Here is a 12,435-nt window from a genome sequence, read left to right as displayed (position 1 = left end):
TTCACTGTTTTAACATTTAGTTATTAGATGAAAGATTTGAACACCTTATTTAAAGAATATTTAATTACCTAATTATTGGTTGGGCTAATTACTGCATAAATTCTGTAAATATCTGAATTTGCTAAAAGCTGAATTATTTTTATTTAACATTTTCCAGAAGATGTGAAATGAAAGATAAATGTTACTGAAAATAATCCATACCTGATTTTTATGTAATCAATGATAGCATTGGCTTGTTTTACATCAAAGATACTCCATTCCTCACTTTTTTGTGAATGATTTGGTCCTATTTCAGCCATAACTTCTCCAAGCCATTTTATGCTGTCCTCTAAGGACATATGTAGTGCTGAAATAAAATCCAGAGATATCTTAAGTATTACTTTGATTATCTTATTTTCAGAATAAGATAATCCAAGATGTTTTTAATGTGCCAAAATTTACTTTGTTAAGTATTTGTGAGGATAAATCGTAAAACTCTTGTTTCTTATTAATAAATTAATACATTTTGTGCAAAAGAATAGTGGCTGGCTGAGAATGGTGGCTCAAGCCTGTAATCTCAGCACTTTGGGAGGCTGAGGTGGGTGGAACACTTGAGCCCATGAATTAGACACCAGCCTGGGCAACAGGGTGAAACCCTGTCTCTTAAAAAAAAAATACAAAAATTAGCCAGGCATGGTGGCACATGCTTGAGGTCCCAGCTACTTGGAGGGTTGAGGTACAAGGATGGCTTGAGCCTGGGAGATGGAGGTTGCAGTGAGCTGGGATGGTGCCACTGCACTACAGCCTTGGTGACAGAGTGAGACTCTGTCTCAGGAAAAAAAAAAAATTGCAGCTGACTCCACCCCAACATTTGTAAATTACTATAATGCTACACAATTGTCTGCAGAGTTAATGTTTCCATTTTAGGATTAAAAAAACGTCAAAATCTACTTTAAAATCTTTCTTTAAAATGAAAAGGAGATTATAAAAATATATATACAATCTTAGAATAAAAGCATGAAAATTGCAAAAAAGATGTTTGACAGCTGGTGAGGAAGGGAAGATTTAGATGGTAGGCTCAGTTACTAGACAGCAGAGCTGAACTTAGAGCTGAAAATGTAAATGAATGGAGTCAATCAACACTGGGCTTTAGCCAATTGTTTCCATGTGTAAATCTGGGTCTGAAGATTTTCAATAGAAGTCAGAAATATGGATTTTTCTGTAAAACATCAAGTTTTTTTTTTCTTTTCCACAGCTACAGACTTATAACTCATGTAAGCCATTTCTCAAATGTCTGCCCAGTGGTGCTGATGAGAGGCGGATGAAAATGCACGAGTGACCACAACCTAGCCACCACTAGCAGAAGTAACCAGCACAGTGATTCTCATCTATTCTCTCACAGCTTCACATCAATGAAAACAAACATTCGAAACTATCTTCCATGGCATTTGTCCAGTTGAAAAAGAACACCTTAGACTTAACTTTTAAAGTGTCTGTAATAACAATATAAACTTCTATCTTCTTTTCTCGTTTGGTTCCATTATGCTTGATGTTACTTGTGACAAATAAAATACTATTTACAACCCACACACATGCTATCCACCCTTTCCCTGGAAGATGGAGTCAGGTATGTGGACTGGCCAGAGTGTCCTATGTTTGCAGAAAAGTGATGAGTGTATGGACATAAAACCAAGGATCCTGGAGGTGGAGAGTTGAAAGACACTGAAGCCAGGCTGGACAGGCTGCTTAGGGGAGGTGAATGTCAGCAGGGGGCCTGAATATGGGATCTGGGGGAATTGTGCTGCTCAGTGTGGACCCCACCAACCAAATCTCTCTCTCTCTCTGAAACCATCAGTAAATGTTACACTTGTTATAATGGAGTTGATTTGGAAGGGAGGGGGTGGAGATTAAAAGAAGTTATGAGAACATAGGCTGAATGCTGGACCAGGTATTTCTGGATTACACAGCTCCTCCTTCCCACTGGGGTGAGTTGATTTGGAAGGGATGGGGGTATAGATTAAAAGAAGTTATGAGAACACAGGAGGATTGCTGGACCAGGTATTTCTGGATTACAAAGCTACGTCTTTCCATTGGGGTGTAAGTGCTATACCGTAAATACCAAAATTACTAATAAGGTAAAGTAATTTAAAGTGTTAGGAAGCCACTATATACACTAACTTGTAATTTGTTTAGTATAGCTTCCTGTCTACTTATAGGAATTAGAACGAAGCATAAAACTATACACAACAATTAAAATCTGGTTTAATGAATTACGGTTGGTTCATTTCCCATTGCCTCCCTCCAGATCATCTTTTATGTATGTCAGATACACTGAATTCTTTCTGGAAACCTAGGTATTCCCATATCATTCTAAGTGGAATTCAGTTATTATTGTACATTTCTCTCTTCATGATAACTTCTTTTGATAATAGTGGAAGTAGCTTCAGAAATGAAAAATCTGTTGGATAAAAGGAATTCATAAATGAATGGAAAATCTGAATCATTTTATTAATAAAATGATATTAATTAGAGATGCAGAGAAAAGAGAAGTTCTTAGATAACTGATTATAATTCTAGATAAAATTATACTTATCAAACAAAAATACATTTATATGACTATTCCTTCTGAAAGCAGTTGAATCTTTAAAACTGTTTTCTATGTCTGATGTCTTTCTGTAGATAATTCCTTTAAAAATCAGGGAAGTTATAATTTCATTTATCTAACTGAAATATTTGCTCTTTTAAAAATCCCATTTAGCAATGTGATTAAAATATAAAAGACTAAGCCACTCAAATGGTAAAAGTTTCTAGAAATAAAATTTACTCTTGAAAATTTAGGGTAATGAAAGAACTTACTAGACTTATAATTAATTGAAAAATGTAGGATGATACCCAACTGACCTTCACTATTAATAGCTGGATGACCTGAGTCTCTTTGTATTCATCTACTTTTGGAGACAGGGTCTTGCTCTGTTGCCCAGACTGGAGTGCAGTGATGCAATCATGGCTCATTGCAGCCTTAGCCTCCTGGGCTCAAGTGATTCTCCCACTTCAGCATCCCAAGTAGCTGAGACCACAGCTGTGCACCCCCATACTTGGCTAATTTTTAAATGTCTTTTTCTAGAGATGAACTTTCTCCATGTTGCCCAAGCTGGTCTTGAACTCCTCGCCTCAAAAGATCCTCCTGCTTTGGCCTCGTAAAGTGCTGGGATTACAGGCATGAGTCACTGCACCTGGCCTCATTTCCTTTCTATGTAAAATGAGAATACTGCAATACCTATTTTCAAAATTATAGTGCTGTTGTGTGGATTGAATAAGAAATTTGTGGCCAGGTGCAGTGGCTCCTGCCTGTAATCTTAGCACTTTGGGAGGCAGAGGAGGGCAGATCACCTGAGGTCAAGAGTTTGAGACCAGCCAGGCCAAAATGGCAAAACCCTATGTCTACTAAAAATACAGAAATTAGCCAAGTGTGGTAGCATGCACCTGTAGTCCCAGCTACTCGGGAGGCTGAGGCAGGAGAATCACTTGAACCTAAAAGGTGGAGGTTGCAGTGAGCCGGATTGCGCCACTGCACTCCAGCCTGGCCAGGAGACAGAGTGAGACTCCGCCTCAAAAAAAAAAAAAAAAAAAAAAAAAAAAGAAAAGAAAAGAAATGTATGTGGAATTCCTGGTGCTATATATGTGTATAGTGGTTTTCTAGATTTAGCCCAAGGCCAGCACATTGGTTGTATTGTTCAGAAGGATGGGCTCTCACTTGCTAGTGTAGACCCTGTGTGACCTTAAGGAGTCACTGAACCCCTCTGACTCATTAATTTCTCTCATAAGGTAGCATGTAAATTAAATAAGACATTAAATAAGACAATATTTGTAAAGCAATTGGCATTGTGACTGGCACAAGCTAATCTACATAAATGTCACCTGAATTTACTATTCCTATTAAGAGGAAAACCAATTTAGCGTCACAAGAACTAAAAAATATTCTATACTTACTTACTAACATTCATGTCATACACAGGGGGGTCCATCTAGGCCTATGGACCTGGATAAAGGCCCAATACCCAGTCTATTGGGGGTGTCCAATCTTTTGGCTTCCCTGAGCCACATCAGAAGAACAAGGATCGTCTTGGGCCACACATAAACTGTATTAGCACTAATGATAGCTGAGGAGCTTAAACAAAATCGCAAGGAAAATCCAATAATGTTTTAAGAAAATTTACAAATTTTTGTTGGGCCACATTCAAAGCCATCCTGGGCCACATGCAGCTCGCAGGACATAGCATAGGTTGGACAAACTTGCTCTACAGCTTATCCTTGGTCAGGCCCTAGAAAAACTAGACCTCACAATATATACTGTTAAGAAAAGTCTACAAGTTCTATGTTCCCTTTTTTTGTTTTTTTTTTTTGAGATGCAGTATCACTGTGTTGCCTGGCTGGAGTGCAGTGGTGCAATCTTGGCTCACTGCAACCTCCATCGCCCGGGTTCAAGCGATTCTACTGCCTTAGCTTCCCAGAAGCTGGGACTACAGGCCTGTGCCATCACATCCAGCTAATTTTTGTATTTTCAGTAGAGATGGGGTTTCACCGTGTTGGCCAGGATGCTCTCAATCTCTTGACCTTGTGATCTGCCTGCCTTGGCCTCCCACAGTGCTCATATTACAGACATCAGCCACTGTGCCTGTCCTGTCCCATATCCAATTTGATCCAATTTGATTCTAGATGGGTTAACTGCAGAATGCCTGGTAGATATACAGCTCAAGTTTGAGACAAGGATCAGATTGGAGACTGAGCTAGCATGAAATGCAGTTCCTGCACTAGATAGAGCACACTCCTGCTAGAGGCCCAGAGTGTGCTCTTTTGGGCTTTTTCTATTATGACATTGCTGAATGGGAGTGGTGGCTATGTGCTCAGGACCCTACTGCTACCTAGCTGATGTGTAAACATACTTTATCTCCTTGGCTAAAATTACATTCTTTCCTAATGATGACTATAACTTTGTTAAGTTTAAAAGTGTGGAGGAAACTTTTTTTATTTTAATTTTTTTTCTGCCAGAAGGTAAAACTAGATTCCTTGCTTTTTTTTTTTTTTCTGGTTATGTTTCACATATGTATTTTCTCTCTCATGGTTTATGAGGAGCTGGATGGATCCTCTTCAGGTTTTAGAAATTCATTTTTGCAATAATATCAACAATATAAAATTTCACCTAGAAGAAATGTTACTGAGTCTTAAAAGGTAAGGGAAAAGTTTAAAAAAGAAATATCTTCTCAAATTTGGGATGTAAGGTTCATGAAAATTTTTGCTTTCCTTTATTCTATTTCTAGTGTATGAATACTCAGCTCAGAAGTTGCTGAGACTTAGGACAGTCCATGTTACATATTCTCTTTAAATATTTAATTTTTGCATAAGTGATGTATTCACATTTCAAAAATATATACGCAGCAATCTTGTGAAAAGACTTCCTCCAATATCTGCTGCCCACATGCCCAGTTCTAACTACTGTTCACCCCAAGGAACTTTAATTATTCATTTTTTCTGTATCTTTCAGCATTTCTTTGTGTATACACAAATAAAAATATGGATAGATTCTTATTTTTGTCTCTTTTGTAAATAAAAGCATGCAGTTCTGTACCATGCTTTACTTAATAACTATATATTGTCTCCCATACAGTACATAGAAAGCTTCCTCATTTTTTCCTTTTTATAGCTTCCCAGCATTCTATTCTAGGGAAAGCTAATAGTTACTGATAAACTTTTAATTTCGGTGTAGTTTTAGATTTACAGAAAGATTACAAGAATATTGCAGAGTCTCCAGATATTTAGAGGGTGGATGGCACCAATACAACTTTAAAATAAAATTAACATATCTTTGGCAAATTGATTATCAAGAAAACTGTTTGTTTTTGTAACTCAATGAAGGTATGAACTATGTATTTGCTATGTTCAGGAAAACCCCAAATTTTTCATTAAAGGAATTACAATAAAATCAGTAACTTTTGCTTAAGAACCTCAGTTTAGATGGTAAATTTCTTTTACTTAAAAAAAAAAATGTACTCACTTTCAAGATTCTGAAGTAACATGGCTAACAAAGTCATAAATTTTGAATATTGAATAACAGAAAAATCCATTCTTCTAGCCCACAAAAATCCAGAAACATAATAATCTAGTAGAATGGCATCCTTTAAACAAGTTTCAATGTTTTTGAAATTCAAAAAGATTCTGAGTTTTCTGCAAAATAAAAGAAAAATCCAGACATTAAGTCAGATTAGATATTGAACCATTTCTTTCCTAAGTTTTGAAATAGGTTTTTTTTTTAATGAAAATTCTATAATGCCCATAATCTGAAAATATTCAGTTACATCAAATTTCACAGGACCAAAGTGACATTCAGACAAGATCGGGTACGTTCAGGGTGGTATGGCCGTAGACCAAAGTGACATTCAGAAAAAGAAACAGAAAGACAGAATAATGAAGGGGGAGTACACTCTATTTTTCCTTCCTCCTCTTCCTTATTTTCTAGTTCTCCTCATTCTTCCCCCTTCCTCTCCTTTCTTTCTTACCTGTTTATGTATAGCAATTTTACTACTATTTTTCCTCTGAATTTCAATGTGTTTTTTCATTTATAAAATTTTCTTTTATTTCTGAAAATGTTCCGAAACTAAGTTGTTAAATATTCTGATATATGAAAGATATATATGAAATAAATATATATATATAGATATATATGGAGAGAGAGAGAGAGAGAGAGAGAGAGAGAGAGAGAGAGAGAGAGAGAGAGAGCCTGCTCCATCAGCTGGGTTGGAGTGCAGTGGTGCCATCTTGGCTCACTGCAACCACTGCCTCACTGCCTTTCCAGTTCAAGCAATTATCCTCCCTCAGCCTCCAGAGTAACTGGAATTAAAGGTGCCCACAACGATGCATGGCTAATTTTTTGTATTTTTAGTAAAGACAGGATTTCACCACGTTGGCCAGGCTGGTCTTGAACTCCTGACCTCCAATTATCTACCCGCTTGGGCCTCTCAAAGTGCTGGGATTACAGGCCTGAGCCACCGCACCCAGTTCATTCTGCTGTATTTTAAAAAGAATTTCAATTATCCATATTTTAGTCATTTTTTTCTAGAATTTTAATATTCTTTTCAACCTTAAAAAATTTTCAGGTCTATTCCTTTTCATTTTGGATACTTTTATCATTACTGTGTACCTTAGTGTGTTTTCAGCAGGGTTATTCTGGAGGTGGCTCTAAATTTCCCCTCAAATCCCACAAGATCTTTCCTTCTCTACTCTTTCTTAAAAACATATTGATAATCTTTTATTTCTTTATCTCTTTCTTGAGCTTTTATATCTCTGTTGTATGCTTTTTGTAAATGCTTCATATGTTTTAAAATTTATGGTAAAACATGTATTTTTTTGTCTGCTCATGGTTATATCTTTCTGATGTATTTTATTTGCTATTTCTCTTTCCCACTCTTCTTCTATTTTTTTCTTGCAGTGTCTTAGAATGCATATCCTTTGTTTATACCTCATCTTTGGATGAAGTGAGTTTTTGTCCTTGAATAGCTACTTTCAGGAAATACACTGGAGGTGAAGATGTGGTCATGTTACAAACTAGTAGGCATTGTCTGTATGAAGTAACTTTCTGTCAATTATTCTAGCATTTATTTATTTATTTTTAATTGGTAAGGAAAAATAGAGAATGGATAGACTCTCTTTATTATCATATAAACAGTCAATTTCCTGTGATACAGAAAGGATCTGCTCCAAACCTACACACCTGGTACTGCTATTGCAGACAAGCGTTCCTGAAATGGGACTTAAGGGTTTCTCCTCCTGGGAGATTAAGCAGATAGATAGATATAGACATAGATAGATATAGATATAGTTATAGATATAAATTAGCTCATTCTAAGCTCTTTGACTATGGGCATCCTTCTTTATATCTTCTTCTGCATTCTGGTTGATCTATCACGACCGTGTTTTGTGATTTGGACCACTAGCATTCTCTTGGTTTTGACAAAGATGAAGGTGGCATTTCCTTGCTGTTTTTATGTGATTTCTGAGGAAGGTAATAGGTGTGTGACAACTTTTTACTGCCATCTTCAAAAATGAAAGGCCTTATTATTCTTAACATCAAAATAAATGATATAACCAGATTAATAAATATAGCAGGATTAAACAAGTTTGGGAGCAAGTAAATCTGATGTCGACATGTGTCTATTTCTTCAACATTTCATCTACAGTGGTATCCGGATAGACCTCAAACCCAAAAGAGTTCGGATTATTCTAAGGCAATCACGGTAATTTCAGCCCCTTACCAAAATGTCATTTAGCATATGGCATGTCTCAAAAATAATTATTGTTCTATGATGGGCATGCTCCTAAATAATTCTAAATAATTAATAACAGAGGATAAAGTTTTTTTTTCTGTTGAATAAAAATAAAAAAAGAGTAAACAAGTGGCTCTAGTTGCTACTGCCAAGTTATCTTGTAACCCTAAGAAAAATGGGTCCTAAGATTAGCCTCATTTCTTGATGATACTATTTAGACATTGACTCAATTAACCTTGAAGCTAATCTATCTCTGAGTTTCCTGTTATGTTATATATTACATACATGTATATATATGTATATGTGAGAACATTATATATTTTTAATTTTTAGGTCAATATGGTCAGTTTTTCATGTTGCATGTCACTACACAATTTGATACATTTTTTCAAGCATTCAACTCAACTGGCAGATATAGACATCCTGATGGTGGTGGTGGTAGAGTTTTACTCCATTAGCCAGGGATCTTTAATTTGCATGGACATCATTTGGCAAGATTTATTTCTCAATGTTTAATGTACAGTGTCATTTACTCTTAAGTGAAAGTCAGTAAGAAAACTTCTACAATAATGAAAACTTGTGGTATTGTTATGGGATAAATAAGTAGGCCAGTGGAATATGTAGAAAGCCCAGAAACAGACCTAATATACACAGGAGCCTGGTATATTGCAGAGGTAGTATTTCAAATCAGTAGAGGAAGTATAAATTCTTCAAAAATGGTGCTGGTGCTGGGAGAATTGGTTATCCAAATGGAAAATAAAATAAAATACCATCCCACATAATACATTAAAATAAAATCCAGGTTGGTTAAAGATTTAAATGTCAATAGCAAACATTACAAACTTTAAATTAAAAAAATTTCTGACATTTGGATAGGCCAAAATTTCTTAAAAGTGACACCAAAAAATACAAACCATAAAGAAAAAGACTAATAAATTGGTCTTTGTTAAACAGACAAAACACTTCTGGAGAATCAGAGACAAATTACATTGAAAAGACAAGCTGCAGACTGGGGAAAAATTGTAATGAACATAATTGAAAAACAATTAGTATTCAGCAAGAAAGGAGAAGTAGGAAACCTTTCCATTCTTTAGTCTTATCAGTAGGATAGAGACCTAAATGCAGTTAATAATAGATCAGGATTCCCAAATGGGCTTTGATGTCCTCCACTGGTTAAGAATCTAGAGTAAAGAGAAATGATTAATTAAGATCTTTCTAGCCTGGCCTGGTGGCTCACGCCTGTAATCCCAGCACTTTGGGAGGCTGAAGTGGGCAGATCATAAGGTCAGGAGTTTGAGACCAGCCTGACCAACATGGTGAAACCCCGTCTTTACTAAAAATACAAATATTAGCCAGGCATGGTGGTGGGCGCCTGTAATCCCAGCTACTCAGGAGGCTGAGACAGGAGAATCACTTGAACCCAGGAGGCAGAGGTTGCAGTGAGCCAAGATCGCACCACTGCACTCCAGCCTGGGCGACAGAGCAAGACTCCAACAAAAAGATCTTTCCAAAACTCCAATTATCTTTTGCAATAAATTCCCAAAATTGGGACTGCTGGGTTATACTGACCATGGTGAGATATGCTGCTAAACTTCCCTCCAGAAAGGGAAGTGCCAAATAAGTCTTTCATCAACACCACACAGGAATGTCCACTTTTTTATACTCCAATCTAGTTTGGATTTTGTCCATAATCTTAACATCTATCAATCTAATAGAAAAAATTACTATCTTATATATGTCTTTGCTTATTAGATTGGATTTCTTTTAAATGTCCTCTAATGGTTACTTTTTCTTAGAAATTTATCAAAGTTTTTTTTTGCAAACTTAGGGACATTAACTCTTTACATCTATGATACAAGTTTTTAAAAAGCATTTTGCTATGAGCCATTTTTTAAAGCAATTTTCTTGTGATTATATGATTTTTTTAACAGTAATCCTGAAGTATTTGCACTCACTCACTCTCAACTTAAAATAGCATTACTATAAATAGGGGTTATCTGCTTCAATTCAATTTTATTTTTGGTGAGAAAAGGAAATTCAGTTATTTTTTTCCCATGTGCTTGCCTATTTTTGTTGACATGTTCTAGAATATTGTTTTAGTCTATTATTATGATACTGTATTTAATTTTAATTTTAAATGATCCACACTTACTGCCAGACTTCTTATATCACAATTTCTCATTGGCAGGTTTTGTTGTTTAAAAGTCACCAATGAACTGACTTATCTTTCAGCTGGGTTATGAGGTAAATTTTTCAATAGGACCACATGAATACTGTATTTTCTGAGTTGTTCTATATATTGCAATGTCTTGTTGCAATTATAACTAAACAACAGACACAAATAGTATTTTTATTTTTATTTTTTTTGAGACGGAGTTTCACTCTTGTTACCCAGGCTGGAGTGCAATGGTGCGATCTCGGCTCACCGCAACCTCCGCCTCCTGGGTTCAGGCAATTCTCCTGCCCCAGCCTCCTGAGTAGCTGGGATTACAGGCACGTGCCACTATGCCCAGCTAATTTTTTGTATTTTTAGTAGAGACGGGGTTTCACCATGTTGACCAGGATGGTCTCGATCTCTTGACCTCATGATCCACCCGCCTCGGCCTCCCAAAGTGCTGGGATTACAGGCTTGAGCCACCACGCCCGGCCCCACAAATAGTATTTTATTTTGCAATCATATTCTCTTGACTTCCTAAATTTTGGCTACTTGCCACACTACTGAATTTTGGAGACTAACCTTGCTAAGGAAAAGTCTGAGGCCTGTTATTTTCCTCTCTAGGTGACTTGCTTTAAATTTATCCCAGGAAAAAGGCAATAAAAGTGAGATTTTATTCTACTAAAATATTAAAATCAAAGCTTTTACGAAGAGTGTAGATTATTTTTTCTGATTCACTATGTTGAAGGTTGAAGGTATATTCTAGTATCTTCAAATAATTGCTTTATCTACACTTTATATAAGTTTTCTTAAATTTGTCTTCCATATTACTGACTTGATTTTCAGCAAGGTAAGTTCTACATTGGTTTTACTCTTAGCCTTAGTTCCTTGCCTTGGTTCTAAAAGCTTCTTCTTTATATTTTCTTACCCTTTTTTTTTTTTTGGTCTCTTGTTCTGTGAAATTGATGTCCTCTTTAATTATTAGCTTTAACCCAACGTTTTCTTCTGTTTCTAGCAGTTAGTTTTTCTTCTAAGTATACTCATCATCTGCCATCTGCACACTATGTATTTTAAATTAAATATTTGCCCTGAATATTTTTTTTTTTTTTTTTTTGAAACGGAGTTTCGCTCTTGTTACCCAGGCTGGAGTGCAATGGCGCAATCTCGGCTCACCGCAACCTCCGCCTCCTGGGTTCAGGCAATTCTCCTGCCTCAGCCTCCTGAGTAGCTGGGATTACAGGCACACGCCACCATGCCCAGCTAATGTTTTGTATTTTTAGTAGAGATGGTGTTTCACCATGTTGACCAGGATGGTCTCGATCTCTTAACCTCGTGATCCACCCGCCTCGGCCTCCCAAAGTGCTGGGATTACAGGCTTGAGCCACCGCGCCCGGCTCTTTGCTTTTTATTTTTACTTTTCAATGTTTAGTTGTGTTTGAATGATGGTAACTACTTGCCAAAGAATATTTTGGTGAAATCTCTGTGACCTCTTTCAACTTTGCTGTCCTCCACATCCCCTTCACCATTTTCCCTAATACCATTTGTTTCTTTGCTTTTAACTTGAACCACAGGGCTAAGGATTTAGCATTTCCATTCTTTCCACGGTCATTTCACTCCAAAGGAGATTATGAAGGGAGGCAACTGGAGCAAGAGACTGCTTGGTTTGAATGCAAAGTTTCCAGTATTTTACTGGCAAATATGTAAACTTTTTCTCTGTAAGAGGAGATGGAACAGGGGAGAGGGGAGAGATGGCCACAGCTGTAGCACGACAGAATGTAGGGAAAGAGAAAGATGATTCATTGTGTTTTAGAAAGTTTAGTATAGTGGTGATAAGTGATATACCTATCTATTTTGTCTCACCAAGAATTTGGGTAAAAATATTACAATATTCTTGCATGTTCTTGACAATGGGGTGCATTTTACTTCTTAAATATGACATGCAGAAATAAGCCTCAAGGCAAGAGCTAAGTAGCTCATGGACGT

The 12,435-nt window shown here is 36.5% G+C and overlaps 1 protein-coding gene across 5 annotated transcripts in view; it reads right to left on the bottom strand.

Moving 5' to 3' along the window:
* The window catches only part of CABCOCO1 (ciliary associated calcium binding coiled-coil 1), a 132,065-nt gene that overhangs the window by 106,203 nt on the left and 13,427 nt on the right, over window positions 1-12,435 (bottom strand). For all 5 annotated transcript variants that reach the window (XM_074382280.1, XM_010339329.3, XM_010339330.3 and 2 more), the window contains exons 3-4: window positions 6,032-6,201; window positions 202-346 (exon numbers count right to left, since the gene is read on the bottom strand). In XM_074382280.1, the coding sequence (XP_074238381.1) occupies window positions 202-346; window positions 6,032-6,201 (315 nt within the window). The remainder of the gene's footprint in view (window positions 1-201; window positions 347-6,031; window positions 6,202-12,435) is intronic.

Source organism: Saimiri boliviensis, chromosome 12 (assembly GCF_048565385.1).
Source record: "Saimiri boliviensis isolate mSaiBol1 chromosome 12, mSaiBol1.pri, whole genome shotgun sequence".
In the NCBI taxonomy this organism is placed as follows: Eukaryota; Metazoa; Chordata; class Mammalia; order Primates; family Cebidae; genus Saimiri; species Saimiri boliviensis.
This window is presented reverse-complemented; position numbering and strand designations above follow the sequence as displayed.